Source organism: Pristis pectinata, chromosome 30, assembly GCF_009764475.1.
Source record: "Pristis pectinata isolate sPriPec2 chromosome 30, sPriPec2.1.pri, whole genome shotgun sequence".
In the NCBI taxonomy this organism is placed as follows: Eukaryota; Metazoa; Chordata; class Chondrichthyes; order Rhinopristiformes; family Pristidae; genus Pristis; species Pristis pectinata.
Genome location: NC_067434.1, coordinates 17196611 through 17213956, shown reverse-complemented (window position 1 = coordinate 17213956; position 17346 = coordinate 17196611). Strand labels below are relative to the sequence as shown.

General features: G+C 39.3%; 1 protein-coding gene across 4 annotated transcripts in view; it reads left to right on the top strand.

Annotated features, from left to right (window-relative positions):
* The window catches only part of micu1 (mitochondrial calcium uptake 1), a 94666-nt gene that overhangs the window by 37965 nt on the left and 39355 nt on the right, over positions 1 to 17346 (top strand). For all 4 annotated transcript variants that reach the window (XM_052041309.1, XM_052041310.1, XM_052041311.1 and 1 more), the window contains 3 exons: positions 7763 to 7916; positions 11893 to 12055; positions 14434 to 14477. In XM_052041309.1, the coding sequence (XP_051897269.1) occupies positions 7763 to 7916; positions 11893 to 12055; positions 14434 to 14477 (361 nt within the window). The remainder of the gene's footprint in view (positions 1 to 7762; positions 7917 to 11892; positions 12056 to 14433; positions 14478 to 17346) is intronic.

The following is a 17346-nucleotide window of genomic DNA, read 5'->3' as shown; positions in this document are numbered from 1 at the left end:
GCTGCAGAGAGTAGTGGACTCAGCCCAGCACATCACAGGCACATCTGTCCCCACCATTGATAGTATCTATATGAGGCGCTGCCTCAAGGAGGCAACATCAAAGATCCCCACTACCCTGGCTATGCCATCTTCTCGCAGCTACCGTCGGGCAGGAGGTACAGAAGCCTGAAGTCCCACACCACCAGGTTCAAGAGCAGCTACTTCCCTTAAACCATTTGGCCCTAGAACCAACCTGTACAACTCTAATCACTACCTCAATATAGCAGCACCATGACCACTTTCCACTACAGTGGACTTTTTTTTTGTTTCTTGTAAAAATTGTGTATAATTTATGTTTTACTTGTGAATATTGTGTATCTGATGGTATATGCCAGTGATGCTGTTGCAGGTAAGTTTTTCATTTCACCTGTGCATTCATGTACTTTTGCATATGACAATAAACTTGACTTTGGTAATCCACCATCACAAGAATCAGAATTAGAAATTCTGAGACAGAGTTAATTCTGTAATTGTATTAGCTCGTGAAAATGTATTCACTGATGGTAAACAACATTGTACATTGTTTTTAAAAAGGGATGCAGTGTGACATGGGTATATTGGTGTGAAGTGTAAATGATGGTTTAAGCTTCGTAAAGTTGCTGTCATCATAAAGCAATGTCATGTAGTTAATTATTGGGATGTATTTAATTTGGTTCAAGTCATTGACATCAACATCTGTTACATGTAGGCTTGTTTTCCTATTATTTCTGGATTGGTATGATTTATTATTATTTTCATGTGTGCTGAGATGCAATGAAAAACTTTGCTTGCTATCCAGACAAATCATTGCCATACATAAGTATATTGAGGTAGTAAAAAGAAAACAAAATGCAGAATATAGTGTAGAAGTTACAGAGGAAGCGCAGTGCAGGTAAACAAAAAGTGCAAGTTGCTGTGATGGGGGTAGATTGGGAGATCAAGAAATCATTTAACGTTTGAGAGATCTGTTCAAGAGTCTGTAACAGCAGGTTAGAAGCTGTCCTTGAGTCAGGTGATGCGTGCTTTCATGCTTTTGTAGCTTCTGCCTGACTGGAGAAGGGAGAAGAGAAAATGACTGGGGTGGGGGTCCTTGATTATGTTGACTGTTTTCCCAAGGCAGCAGTAAGTGTAGATGGAGTCAGTGGAGGGGAGGCTGGTTTGCATGATGGACTGGGCTACATTCACAACTCTACAATTTCTTGTGGTCTTGGGCAGAGCAGTTGCCATATCAAGCTGTGATGCACCCAGACAAGATGTTTTCAATGGTGCATCTGTACAAATTGGTAAGTGTCATCAGGGACATGCTGAATTTCCTTAGCCTTTTGAGGAAGTAGAGGCATTGGTGTGCTTTCTTGGCCGAAAAGTCAACAAGAGTTACCAGCGCAGGAACTACTGAATTTTTGTTTAGGAAGTATGTTTTAGAATTTTATAAGCACATATTTTCAATGAATTCTAGAGTATAATGGCCTTGTATGCTTGTGAAAATGTCAAATCACAGGAGACCCACAAGTGAGTCAAGTATTTCTTCACCTATTTAATTTGCTTTACTGCATGAAATACCAGCTGATTTATTTGACCATTGATAATTGTTCAAGTGGCATGTTCAATCTTTCTGGAAGGCTGCTACATTGATGTTCTGAGATGTTTGCAGTCTTACAGAAATATCAGTTACAATATTCATTACCCTCTCGAAGCACGTATCATATATCTGACAAGCATGTCAACTTGATGCAGTTTAGGTGCACATAATAGAAGCAAGAATATGAATGAAAGTAAAATTCAATAATTTTATAGCATATATCAATTTGCATTATATCTAATAGCTCATAATCCTTTGTCCAGTCTGTAAACAGGAAGGCTTTATTGCACACTCATGCTTCAATTCTCACAAGAAGTTAAATTGTGATGTTGTTCACTCTCCAGTTCATTACCTCCACTTCTTAAGTTGTAAGTTTATAATTCTACTGAACTATATTTGCGTATGTAAAGCAGAAGTAAACCCACTCAAATATTGGGGCATGTTCTTAAGTTCTAAAGCAAAATTACTTCTCAGGCTAGTTTTTCTATTGTCTTGTGTAATCAAAGCATTTTATTTGGTAATTTTCTAACTTCAACTAGTTGAGTTTATCAAGCTGTTCACATGCAAATTTAGCATGTGCTCATCAGAGGAGATTCAACCTATATCTCAAGCCTTGTCATGAAACCAGAGATGAAAGATCTGTAACTTTATCCACTGCACTCTGGCCTCAATTTGTGTTTGTGCTTTGGAAACTGCAGGGGTTCTTGCTGCACGAAATTGATTAATATCTGGAATAGTGATGTGCAGTTTTTGAAATATGTATGGATAGCACCAAGAAAATTGGTATTATTGTTCAATGAGTTTGGCTGTATTGTAATTTTGGCTATGCAACAACTGAATGCTCTTGACAATGATATTTAATGTTATTGTGTCCAGCAGTTTGTGTTCTGTGACTCCAATGTTAGTTTTCTCCTAAACATTTAAGAAACCAAACACCAATTAAGTGACTGATTTGGGTAACGCTTTGTTCAGTCTGCGAGGATGACCATGAGCTTCCATCCACCTGTCGCTTTAATTCTCCACGCCACTTCCACTCCGCGCTCTCTATCTTTGGCCTTTACACTGTAAGCTTGAGGAACAGCATCTTACCTTTGACTTTGAACATTACAGCCTTCAGGATTTCACATTGAAATCAACAGTTTCAAGTAACCAGCCTTTCCAGTTTTTCAGAACAGACCTGTTATGATGGAAGATCATCCACATGTAGCAATAACAAGGTGAAAGGTCAATGGTTTTTTTTAATGACTCATTCTTGGGTATATAGGTATTCGTTATTACCTAATTCAGCTTTTTAATTTCAAGTGTATGTTAATGCTTCACATGGGGGTGCTTTCTATTTCACGTCATTTTGCCTTCTAGACATATCTTCTGTTCTTCAAAATTTACTTAGCTCCTCCTCTCATTATTGTGGTAGCTACCTCAATCATTTCAAGTTTCACAGACACAACACCCAAAAAATAAAATACTCTTGAATTCCCTTGGATTTATTAGTGAGTGAAATTAGAGTTGGAATAAATGGGTCTCTTTTAGGTTGAAGGATGTAACTAGTGGACCACTCCAGCAATCAGTACTTGGCCTTAGATTATTAACTATTTATTTTAATAACTTGGAAAAGGAAGTGAAATGAAAGGTATCCAAGTTTGCTGATGTAAAAAAAAATGGGTCGAATGGCAAGTTGCAATGAGGATATTGTGGTCATTATTGCAAAGGGGTTGGAGTTTGAAAATGCTGAAGTTTTGTTACAATTGTACAGGGTGTTAGTGAGGCCACCGCTGGAGTACTGCACACAGCTTTGGTCCCCTTACATAAGCAAGAATATGGTAACATTAGATGCAATCCAAAGGAGATTGACCAAGATTATTTCTGGGATTAGAGGATTGTCCTCTCAAGAGGATAAACAGGTTGGGTCTGTATTATTTGGAGATTAGAAAAATGAGGGGTGATCTTATTGAAACATAAGATCCTAAAGGGCATCACAGTGTAGATGTTGAGGTGTTTTCACTGGTGGGAGAGTCTTGAACAAGGGGACGTAGGTTAAAGACAAGGGGCCAGTCATTTAAAACCAAGGTTGTAGAAATTCCTTGCAGAAGGTAGTGAGTCTCTCGTATTCTCTGCCCTGGAGAGTTGTGGAGATTAGATCATTAGAACTATTTAGAATCATACAGCATGGAAATTGGCCATTCGGGCCACTGCATCAATGCTGACCAGTGGGTAACCATCTGTATTAATCTCATCTTTTAGCACTTGGCCCTTAGCCTTCTATGCCAAGGCAATTTAAGTGCTCATCCAGACTCGTGTTAAATATTGTCAGTGACTCTGCTTCCAGAACTCTGACAGTGCATTACATGTACTGGCTACTCTCTGGGTAATAAAGGTCTCCCTCAGATCTCCTCTAAATCTCTTACCCCTTACTCTAAATCTTTGTCCTGTATGTTTTATATGGGGCAAAGTTTCCTGCTGTCTACCCTTTCTATGACCCTCATAATTTTACATACCTCAGTCATATCCAGTCTTAATCTCCCGTACTCTAGCTTCCCCTCATAACTGAAATGCTCCATCCCATGCAAAGTCCTCGTGAATCTCCTCTGCACCCTCTTCAGCACTATCACATCTCTCCTATATTGTGGTGACCAGAACTGCATGCACTACTCCAGCCAAGGTCTGAGCAAAGTTTTGTAAATTTGAAGCACAGCCTTCCTGCTCTTGTATTCAGTGTCTCGACTAATGAAGGCCAGTATCCTATATGCCGCTTTGACCATGTTATCTACTGGCGCTGCCATCTTCAAGGAACCTTGGAGTTGAATACCAAGGACCCTTTGTTTCTCGATACTCCTTGAGACCTTGCATGATGTAAGTCCTAGCCTCATTATTTCTCCTAGAATGCATCACCTCCCATTTATCTGGATTAAACTCCATCTGCCATATCTCAGCCCATTTCACCAACACAACAATTTCGCCCTGTAGCCTAAGACCATCCTCCGCACTGTCAACAACTCCACAACCTTAGTGTCATCTGCGAACTTACTGATCCACCGACATCCACATCCAAATCATTCATGTATATTACAAACGGCAAGGAACTCAGCATCGATCCCCATGGAACGCCTCTAGTCACAGGCATCCAATCACAAAACTAGCCCTCTACTGTGACCCCCTGTCGCCATTTGCCAAGCCAATTTTGGATACAATTTGCCACCTTGGCCTGGATCCCATGGGTTGTAACCTTTTGTACCAGTCTCCAATATGGACCTTGTCAAAGGCCTTAATGAAGTCCATGTAAACCACACTTACTCCACTGCCTTCATCCATACACTTTGTTTCCTCCTCAAAAAATTCAATCAAATCTGCCCTTGACAGAGCTGTACTGGCTACCTCTGAGATCAGTTCCTGCCTCTCCACATTAATCCTGTCCCTCAGAATTGTTTCCGATAGCTTCCCTACTGCTAATGTTAGGCTTATGGGTCAGGAATTGCCAGGCTTTTTCCCTGCTGCCCTTCTTGAAAATGGGTACCACATTTGCCACCCTCCAGTCATCTGGTACCTTGCTTGTGGGAGGTTGATGCATATTTGAAAGATCGGGGAATTGAGAGACTATGGGGAACTGGTGCAGAAGATGAGTTGAGGCCAGTGTAGGTCAGCCATGATCATATTGAATGGCGGGGCAGACTTAAGGGGCCGGGTGGCCTACTCCTATTTTATTGTTTTCTTGTGTTCTTTTATTCATAGCCTCTTGCTTTGAATGGCTTGTAAGTAGAAGCTGTTTGCTTATTTCTGCCCCATCAAATAATTTTCTAATTTTAAAATTGATTATTAGATCCTCTTTCTTTTGCAAATGATTTTGTGCATCTTGGGGACCATTATAAACGATGTTCCCAGAATTAATCTTGAGGCTATATTGCCAGATCTTGTAACATTAGTCTCTATTTGAGAATCAATTTCAGTGTAACATACTGTTTCATAATATGAAACAAGAAGACCAGTAAATATTGGATTGGTTTGTACTTGAGCCACCGGTTTTATAGAGAATTGGCATCTGACACTCACTGAAGACTTCCACATCTATGCTTTTGAAACAAGAGAAGCTGTAGGTCACTTGCTGATGCATCTGACCTCCTGGTCCACTGCTGGGTTTTCCACTGAATCCAATGGCAGAACACAGATGTACTGAAGAGAGGCGTTACATGCAAAGTGCATTTGACCCCTCCTTTTTTTACACCAGGGATGGCTATAATAAGAAGCATTATCCCACCCCTTGCATTTGAATGGGTTTCCTCACTGTGAATAAAACAAAAGGTAAGTGCTGATAGGTGACTTTGATTTGATTTGTTTTTCCTATATTAAAAGTGTTGTTATTTTCTACACAGCAAGGTTTTATTTAAATTTGTTTAACAATAAATGTTTTCTCCTTGAACAATTTGACCATCAGAGACAGCTGAAACAGCTCAAAGGCCTTTGACAGCACTGACTTGTCAAAAGGATCAGAATTAGATTTATTATTGTTGTCTTAAGATGTGAAATGTGTTGTTTTGCGGCAGCAGTCCAATGAAAAGATAGAAAACTACTACAAGTTACAAAATAAATAGTGCAGAAAAAGAAGAAATAATGAGGTAGTGTTTATGGGTTCATGGACCGTTCAGGAATCTGATGGCAGAAGCAATTTCTGAATCGTTGAGGCTGGGTCTTGCTCCTGTGGTAGTAATGAGAAGAGGGCATGTCCCGGATGGTGAGGAATCTGATATTCTGTGGTAGAGCAATAGGATTTGATTTCTGAAGCCAAGTTTCACTTGCTGCCCATTCCACTTCGTGGATGACCCATGGATGTGGATGACCCATGGATATGGCATGTCAGCTTAGTCTATATCCAGAGTTGGTTAATGCAGCCTGGCACCACAGATGATGAATTTAGGCAGCTGGTCAGATCCAGGATGATTCAACTTAATTACTTCATCCCCACCAACAATCTGCTTTTGCTTTTTGCTTGTTCTCAAAACCTTCCTGCAAAAAAAAGTTGCAAATCCAATTTATTTCTGTTGCTACATTTTCTTTCTAAAAAATGTTTTCCAAATTAGAGATGCTGCTAGTACAATTTACATTTTGTTGGTAAAGGGCTTGCAAATATTTATTGTGTGACTGCAAAGTCCTTAATCTAATAGATGTTGGAAGTGGGAATAGGGCATCGGTTATGGAAGTAAATTTTTCTAGAGTCATTTACTGTTTGTTTTGTCCACACTGCTGTGATTTATTCCTTCCAGTCCACTGAAAGATTATAAATTCTAATCCACTGAAAGGTGATAGAAGTCTTTTCATTAGGAAACATGACGTGTAGAATGCATTTGTATATAGTTCTATCTTCCTTTAGTAGATGATGCATTTCCCAAACAGCATTGGTATTCTTGTGTTTGATAATAAATCTAAAAAATATTCACTTGAAGGCATTTTACTTTGGATTTCTCCTAGCTTAATTAAAAGATTTTGTTGATAGGTCTTTTTTAAATTAAAAAAAACGAAGATAAGATTTCATTCATAAAATGGGATTTTTCACATTAAATGCCAAAGAAAATTCAATGTGTTAGCAGTCCAAAAGCTCACAATTGTAATTCAGAGACATCATGCTACCAATTCCAAAAAACCCCTCTCTTATCCGGTTCTGCAAGAAAAAGAAGTAATTGTTCATCTCATTGCTCCACCAGAATAGCTTCTCCCTTTTCCTACAGTATAGCAGTGGCAATATCTCAGAATATTTGCAGGTCTAGTAGGATGTAAAAAAATGTCTGCTGTTCACTGTGTACTTCTGTAATTTACATTTGCAGAGTGAACTAGTTTTGCGTATACCCACAAACACGTTGGAACATTACAAAGAACCTGATTCTACGTTTACTGGCATTTATCTGAACCAAATTATAAAAAAAACTCGTACTGCTGTCAGTTTAAGGAAGTTCAAGAAATTGTATTAACATTTTTGTTTGAATTTTCCTCGGTAAGATACCCTTGCTGTCTGATTTTAAAAATTGCTACAAAGCCCAAAATTGTAAATGCTCGCAGGAAACTTTGAAAATGAAACAACTTTTTAATGTACTTATATAGTTGCCTATCCAAAAAAAACAAGTTACTAGTATAGTTGGATGCTGAACAATAGTGTAACATTTTCTTTTTGCTTTTCCTCAGAGTTCACGCAGAAGGTGCTGCTTCAGTAAAGCACGTTCCCAGAACTGGCTCCTCTGGGGCAGAAGAGCAAAAAGATGGCGGAGAGGCTGTGAAGCCACAGGAAGAGGATGGGCAAAATGAAAAAAAGAAGCGGAGAGGATTCAGAGATCGGAAGGTATATCTAATTGGTACAGTCAAATTCAAGTTTATTGTCATAGGCATACATACACAGGGTATAAATGCCATGAGAAGTAGTCACCACTCTAAACTTGGGACATGAAAATTCACAGTAGGCCAAATGCTCCTCCATCCTCCAGCTTGGAAGGTGCTATTATTTTCTGGGTTTTGGTACAGATATCAGGTTATTTTTTGCTTGGCCCGGATAGTTGTTCTTTATACACAAGTCTAGACAGTCAGGGTTAGTGTGTCACTGATACAAAAGCATCAGAATTGAGGCTGTTTGCCCACTCAGACACAGGCTGTCATACTTTCATTTGCTTGCTTGCATGCTTGGTGGCTTTGGTTATAATGATGGGCAGGGAGTGATGAACATTGGCAATTTTTTTCCATGACAATTTGGCTCATAGTGTAGAGTTTTCACTTTTGGGTGTTTTGCTTTGTACTTCTAAGATAACACTATTTGCATATTAACAGGAAACTATCAAACTCTCCAGAGATGTCAGGATTGACTATCTTGTGTTGAATTGATGCCATCATTACTGATATCTGAAAGCATAGTTCAGAAGAAAAGATGTATATATTATATTTGTTTTCTTCAAGAAAACCATGCTCTAAATTGGTTTAAGTTGTCATTAATACTGGGCTTCTCATTCATTCATTAGATCTAGTATATCTTTGCTTGTATTTTAGAAATGAATTATTATTGAGTTCCCTCTTTAATGACAATACTGCTTAGTTTTTTAAGATCCAAATTACGTTATGAAGTGACTATCACATTGTACCCATTTGGCTTCAATCGGCAGTCCTTATCAATTATATTCCTGACAGAAAACCGCCAATCTTCTCCAAGCTCCATCATGACAAGAGATTACTAAGTAGACAGTCTAGGTGGCTGCCGCCTCATCTGTTCTCATGATGAGGCTTTACATTCTGCTGTATCTGTTCTTGCGATGAAGCTTTCCACTCCAGGACATCCAAGGTGTCCTCTTTATTTTCAGGAAATGTGTTTTACCCCGCCCCCCACTCTATCGATACAGCCTTCACCCTCCCCCCACCCCCCCAAGACATAACATGGATAGTTCCCCTTGTCCTCACCTACCACCCCACAAACCTATGCACCCAACGTACCATTCTCCACAGCTTCCGCCATCTCCAACGGGATCCCACCACCAGACACAACTTCCCCTCTCCACTTTCCGCAGGGATCACTCACTCCGTGACTCCCTTGTCTGCTCATCACTCCCCACCAATCTCCCTCCAGGCACTTATCCCTACAACCACACTAGGTGCTACACTTGCCCCCACACCACCTCCCTCACCACCACTGAGGGCCCTAAACAGTCCTTCCAGGTGAGGCAGCATTTCACATGTGAATCAACCAGTGTCATTTATCGCATCCGGTGCTCCCAGTGCGGTCTCCTCTACATCAGTGAGACTCGATGCAGATCAGGGGATCGCTTTGTCGAGTACCTTCGCTCCGTTCACCGTAACAGCCAGGATCTCCTGGTGGCCGGCCATTTTAATTCCATTCCAATTCCCACACTGACATGTCTGTCCACGGCCTCGTCTATCGCCAAGTTGAGGCTAGACACAGATTAGAGGAACAGCACCTCATATTCTGCCTTGGTAGCCTCCAACCTGACAGCATGAACATTTGATTTCTCTAACTTCTGGTAACCACTCCCCTCTGTCCACTCCCCCTTTTTTCCCCTTTATCCCACCAGCCCCATCACCCCTTCTCTTTCCCCTCCCCGCCTCTCTATCTGCCCATCACCCACACATTCCTTCCTTCTGGTTCCCCTCCGCACCTCCTTCCCTTTATTCCATGGTCGACTGTCCTCTCCTGTCAGATCATCTTCTACAGCCCTTTGTCACTTCCACCTATCACCTCCCAGCTTCTTGCATCTTTCCCACTCTCCCCTCCCCAATCTGCCTATCACCCCCCCCTCACCTGGATTCACCCATCACCTGCCAGATCTTGCTCTTCCCCTTTCCCCCCACCTTTTTATATTAGCGATCTTCCCTCTTTCTTTCCAGTCCTGATGAAGGGTCTCGACCTGAGACGTTGACTGTCCATTTTTCTCCATAGATGCTGCCCGACCCGCTGAGTTCCTCCAGCTTTTTGTGTGTTGCACTAGGTAGACAGTAGTAACAATTCATGAATTTTCTCAAAGCCTCCTTGGAGTGATTATAAGGTTCCCACCAACTCGTTCTCTCTGGTCTCTGACCACAATTGGGAAAGAGCTTTCAGAATGGCAAGTTCAGGACAACGTCCCTTCATTAGCATGCAAAACCAGAGCATAAATGCAGAATCAATGTACTATCTCCCAAGCTACATAGCTGCCTGCTCCAACAAGCACCTCCTCTCCAGAGTCTGTCAGTCCCACGTTGGCCTCGGAACACAAATTGAGCTGCAAGGAAATCATCCTTGACCTTAAAGGGATGCCTAAGAAGAACAGATGTGAAGACTAAAACTCTCATACATCAAAGAATAAATGTGGGTCATTTGGGTGTGATTTTTGAGCAACTTATAACCTGAATTATTACCGAACTTCAGTGCATCTCTTTAAGTTGTCCCCACTGACTGCAAAGCATTCAGTACAAAGGAAAGTAGTATTTCCCTTTTAAACTGAGTGACAATTTTAAGTTGTTTACTGTAACTGATGTGCTGATTAGAGGAGATAGCTTTCCTCTATTCATCCTATCAAAATATTTTATAAACGTCCATTCATTCTCTTAGACTGCTATCAGGCTTCTGAACCAATCACCTCTTTCACATCCCCTTCCCAGTGATGCTGGCACATTCTCAGTCTCTTAATTCTACCTCTCTTGGTTATTCTGTTATTGTCACTTTAGCATTTCTTTTTGCACTACTTCAGATTACACTACTATCTTTGCACTGTTCTTTTGTACTTAACACCATTCTGTTGGTTTGTACTTGTTGCTGTATTTATTGCAGTATTTACTATTAACATGTATACTGTTTATTCTGTGAACTTCATGCGAGCAACGTATTTCATTGCACCCTGCTGTCTATGACAATAAACTAATCTGAAGGGTAATCTGACCTCTCTGATCTTGTGGAAATAGTGCCCGAGTCAACCTTGGTTTAAAAAAAAGTTAAAACATTCATAATTTCTCCTTTTTAAAAGTAATGGTTTTGTTTCTTCAAATTCCAAATGGCAGAATGTGTTGCACTGTGGGAGGAAAAGGGACAGTAGCTAATTATTCCTTTACATTTCTTTTCAAAATTACCTTTTCGAAAGAAGGTAGTTGTATTCAAATTGCAAAGTCATCTGCTGCATATTTAAAGAATTCCCTTGGAACGTGACACATTATAATGAATTTCTCATGCTGTTGCTTGCAAATCAGAGAATATAAATGCAGTGTGCAATGTATTGTTCTGTCGTTCAGGTGGCATTCAACACAGTCAGGTTCTTTGTGGTCACAGACTCTTACTTTAAATTATTTGAGCTCAACCATAGGGTAATTACAGCTGATGAAAAAGTTTTGCATGTGGAAGACTGGTTATAAACGTAAGGCTTATGTTTGCAGAAGATCAGCATGAAATGACTGCTTATTCCGACATTTTGAAGTGTGACTAACCCATCAGATTCACATATAAATGCTGGATTTTTCTGTTGCTTTGGTGTGGGAAACAATGTGTAATCTATATATTTTAAAATAAATGGATCAATATCTGATTATGCCAACAAAGTAATATGTTACAAATATTTGTGTCAGCAGTGCTGTGAAAAAGCTACTCAATTTAATATCAAAGTATTTTTTTGTCATTTGAGATTCAAGACATTGGCCATTAACTTCTATATGAATCTGCATTAGCGCCAGTTATTTATTTATTCTGTAATCATTGGTTGGAGTTCTATACCTTTTGGGTGCAAATGAGAAAGTTTCCTCCCATAAGTGATTTTGTAAATTTATGATAGAATTCACCTTCTGTTCTTTTTCAGGTAATGGAATATGAGAACCGAATTCGGGCTTACTCTACTCCAGATAAGATATTCCGATACTTTGCAACACTGAAGATCATCAGTGAGAATGGAGACGCCGAAGTGTTCATGACACCCCAAGATTTTGTTCGGTCTATAACACCAAATGAAAAACAGCCAGAGAGTGAGTAGGAAAATAGCAGTTCAGTTAACATTGATCAATAAGTTCATGAAATGATTGGAAATGTTTCTTTTTTAGTCCAGTCTGAAGATGTCCAAGAATAAATTCTAATCTTGACACTAATAATTGGGCTAACTTAAGAAACAATGGCTGACTTGGTCATCTGTAAGATAGGAATGAAGGGAGAGAGGAGCTATTATCTGTTGATATGAAAAAGGTATAAATATCTCTCTCTGCATTGGATCTGTGGCCAAATAGGCTGTTTTGCTCCTTATTGTCTCCACCAAGTGTACCCACTAGAAGATTAAGCACGTCCTAAATAGTTAAATGTAATATTCTTCCTGTCATTCACTTTTAAAAATGTGAATTAAGTCTGTGATCTCTGTATTTTTGCTACTTTGGCCTATTTAAGAGGGGAGATATTTTCTTCTGCAGTGTAATGACTTGCCCAATTTCAACAACATGCTGTTGGAAATGACCCCTTTCAAACATTTTCCCTTGGCCATTGGAAAGTGACATTCTAATTATTTGGTATAATGAAATAGAAAATATTATCACTCAGCCATCGAAAATCTGACTTTCTGATGTACTGTTACTCCATGTTAATAACTTGGAGGGTTAGTTTGCAGATAATTGAATTGGTTCAGCATTGTCACTTCTACCGAGGTACAGTGGAAAAACTTGTCTTGCATACCGTTCATACGGACCAATTCATTACACAGTGCATTGAGGTAGTACAAGATAAAACAATACAGAATGCAGAGTAAAGTGTCACATCTACAGAGAAAGTGCAGTGCAGGTAGACATTAAGGTGCAAGGTCATAACAACGTAGATTATGAGGTCATGAGTCCATCTTATCATAGTAGGGAACCATTCAATAGTCTTATAACAGTGGGATAGAAGCTGTCCTTGAGTCTGGTGGTATGTGCTTTCAGGACTTTGTATCTTCTGCCTGAATGGAAAGGGGAGAAGAGAGAATGTCTGGGGTGGGAGGGGTCTTTGATTATGCTGGTTACTGTACCAAGGCAGCGTGATGTATCATCAGAGTCCATGAAAGGGAGGCTGATTTCAGTGATGTGCTGAGCTGTGTCCACAACTCTGCGGTTTCAGATAAGTGACGTTCATATGATTGCTCTGTTAGACTACTTTTAATTCCGGTGGAAGAAGACCAACAATTGAAAATTATACATGTAGCCATTTTTTTTTGCAGCTAATAATAAATAAAGTAAACTTTGTTTACAAGTGTACTGATAATGATCAAAGGTGATTCTGTTCATTAACAGTCCAGATCATTACCATGTCTTTGATTCCTGTCATAGGTTAATTTCTGCTTTTTTCATTTAAATTCTGCCTATAGGCAGTCAGACATTAACTGAGCAGTCACTATATCTTGCTTCCATATAGAGTTGCACTGCCATACTTTGCAACTGTTTACCATTGTCAATTCATCAATTTCAACATGTGTTTTATGGACATGTGATTGTGATTGATTGGATAAGGCTGATTTTTCTGTGACTGTTAGATATGAACTGTGTGCTTGTTTTTGATGCACTATTGGTAGTAAAATCAGTTTTACAGAAAGTGATGCTTTGGCATAGAAGGGGTATTGTGTGTTTAGTTTTGGTTTATGCAGTAGCTTCCTAAATGGGGTTACACCAGGAGTTAAACAAAATGGGAATGTCAGTAAGCTGATACCCGTTTCATTCTCTGGATGATGTAGGAATTGCATTTGTACGAGTGTAATTTGCCTGCTGTAAAAGCACTAACCAAAACATCATCTCTGGTTGTGGAGTTGTATTCAAGCTTTTATTAAACATTTCCGACTTTTGAAAATCTTTTGTTCTTTTGTGTCTGTAACTCACCCTGTTCCTTGCTGTCTTTTCACCAGCACATTGAAATTTCCTCTGATTTGCTCCATCCTGTCTTGGAAACTTGTGCTATCTACATCTCATCACACACCATTCTTCTGAGACAGGGCTGCCGTTGTCTTTGCTCCCTTAAGCAATAGTAAAGCTTGGGATTTTAGTTTGCTTTAACATTTGGATTTTTTGGTTTCAAAATACGCAATAGAACCTTGGTAGTGTGCAGCACGTGGCAATGAATCATCAAAGATGACATGAACACTGCCCATGAGATCTAGCACTATACATCCTGACATTTATTGTATCCTGGCAAATCTGCTGAGTTGGAATTTGTTACAGAATTTTTTGTTTTTGACAGTATTCTGTAAAAACTGAAACATTTTCAATCAGAATGAAAATATCTCCAAGGAAGTTAACTGTAATATGATTAGCCCAGCATTTGAATGAATAAGTCAATGCAAGCACTAAGAGGATTTCGTTGTGATATTTAATCGTAACATTGTGTCTCTCCTTTTCAGATCAGGGTCTGGACCAGTTCATAGTGAAACGATGTGATGGGAAGGTAAGTCACGTCACGTTGTATATAAGGCAGTTGTTACTACGTAATTGGCTGAAAATTTTTTAACAAATAACAGCTTCAAAGGCACTATACTAACCACCTAACACAAAGGAAAATTTATGTTGTATGTTCAATCCATATGTTGTGCCAGATCTGTGTACAATATACACCAGATGAAATCTCCCAGTGATCAGTTGCAGTTCTTGGTGAGGATATGAATGCATTTTCTGTGCATTTTAAATAACTTTTTTTTCCCCCAGTAGTTGAAATTCCTCCATATTAACCGGTCCATTCAGTAACAGATGTCACTTGGATTGTGTAGCCCTGATATAACTCGGACCCCATTCAGCTACATTCATGATATCAAATTTTATGCTCAGGCAGATGCATAAAAGAAAGTCTTGGACCCCAACTTCATGACTAATTGAAACTGCCAAAAGGCAATTGATAGTGCTGAAAGCATATGAATTTGCAGGACAATATAATCTCATGTCTCAAATCTGTTTCTCATCATTATCCATAATCACATTGAAGTTCTCAAAAGTTCTAACATATCATTTCACTTGATGAGATTTGACTAAGTCTCCAAACCAATGACCACATGACAGGTTAATAGCTGGATTGGTGGGATATCATTTTGTGCTAAAATCAAATATTAAATGATCCAACTCTACTCTAAGGTTGTGGACTTTCCTTACATGTAATGAATTTCTTGATTTGTTACTCACCAAGGCAGGATTTAAAAAAAAACTGCCAAGGAAACCAGTTTCTATTCCCGGCAATATTCCGCTGCCCTTTCTGAGGACTCTTTGCCAAAACTGTAGTTTTCTGAGCAATAGCAGCAATTTGCATTCCAAGTACCTCTAATGGGTCATGGGATGTTTAAAGGATGGAATACTACATTTGCTGCTCTAAATAAATGCCAATCCACAGACTGGAAAACTTGTTTTTATCTGGTTATGTGGATGAATCATTTGGTTAAAATGGATCACCTGAAAAAGAATTGTGAACCCCTGCTCTAAATGGTCAATATTGTAGTACAGAAACTTGCAGAGCTGCAGGTTTCTAGCTCTTGTTGCCAATATTGAATTTGTGCCCCTCTTGACTGCAGATTATTTATACATGGGTAGGCAGTTCAACCAAAGGGACATCAATGGCAGAATCAGAACTGTTCTTGAAAGATGACCATCATTCCTGCAGGGACCACTGATTCTGGAACAGAAACCTTGGACAGATTATCCTCAATAAATCATGACTTGAGTCCGTTTTCCCCTCACCGCCCCCCCCCCAATAGCATCCACACCGTCCAAGTAAGACCAGTCAATTCAAAAGAGACTTGGAATGGTATTTAGGGCCTTTAATATGGTCAGCTCATTGCATAAACATTGAGATATCTGTTTGCTCCCTAATGACATGTTATTAGAAATGGAGAAACTTCTGTTTCCTGATATGTAATGTTCTTTTAAGCAGAATGTTCTTGCAATGTTGGTGTGCAGCTGCTGGTTGTTTACTGTAATTTTGAGCAAAAGAAATTCTTTTCCTCCATTTAAAAACAAATGCAACTTCATACATCCTCATGTGAATTTTGACTGGCATCGTTCACTTAATGTTTTCTGAGACTTCCTTTGCAAACTTTAAACATTTTTGATAACTTTAGTTTAAAGTTAATTGAAGATTCTTTGAGGAACATCATTAGTTAGAAACTACACATCAAAGTTTTCCCATGCACATATGTGCATAGTGTGCATATTGGAAGTGTGCAAGGAGCATACCACTTGTACCAGTCTAGTTTATATACAACTCCCAGCAATAAAAATGTTTACATTTGATTGCACCCAGAACCCATCTCTTGATCTCACCAACTTCAAATAACACTTCCAGATTAACTCTAATAACACTGCCGTCCAAAAACTCGGTTTTCTCTTCATTCAAAATAACTCTGTTCACCTCAGCAACTTCTCATAAAGCTTAACAGTCCAAGACTCGAACATTGATCTGATCATGAAAAAAACATACCTAAGGTCTCCTTGTATCACTCTCTGTCCTTGCTCCTGCTTCCCCCCCCCCCCCCAATATCAGAGATGCTAAAAGAAACCTTTCTAATCTGACCCTTTCGCCACCAACTACACTTTTTCTTTCCAGTATAAATTATTTTTCTCACCCACCTATCAGTGCTCCTTGGAAATATCTTTTTTTTCCACTCCAAATAGCCAATCCAACATACTCTTCCTGCACTGAGCATCCTCGCTGGTAAGATTACAGGTCATTGCTCTCACTCTTAATTCTAATCCGTTCTTTTTTGGGTCATAAAACGATGGAACTATACCTCCATAAGTTGTTCTCTTTAAGGTTTAAACTCTTAAAGTTAGATGCCACGTGAATGTTACTTCCTGGTGTACCTTCTGTTTCCTTTTCAACTATTTTGACTTGATGCCTGCTTTTTTTGAGGGAAAAAAAACTTTGATTCAACATTAATTTTGTGAACAAAGTTGCAGTTATAATTGATTCTTGCTGTCTCACCGGCAATTGTGATCTACATTTAAGGCTCTATTCAGTCTGTGTATTTGTGTTGGAACCTCATTAATCTTTGGGTGTGTGCAGTGTCACTATTATTTGTTCTTATCTTCTATATACTCCAGTCTTAATGTAGCTTGGCTCTATTTCTTCAGATACTGAAGTTTCACTTTTTTTGCTGACTGCAGGTATATTGTAGTTTCATTATGGCAATTGTTGCTCTCTACAGATGTACTCTAATTTTACCATGGCTGATTTTACTCCCTACAGGTATTTTATGGTTTCACTGTGGATGTTTTTCCTTGTACAGAGGTGTTTGAGTTTCCATGTGGCTGTTGCTTATCTACAGGTATACTGC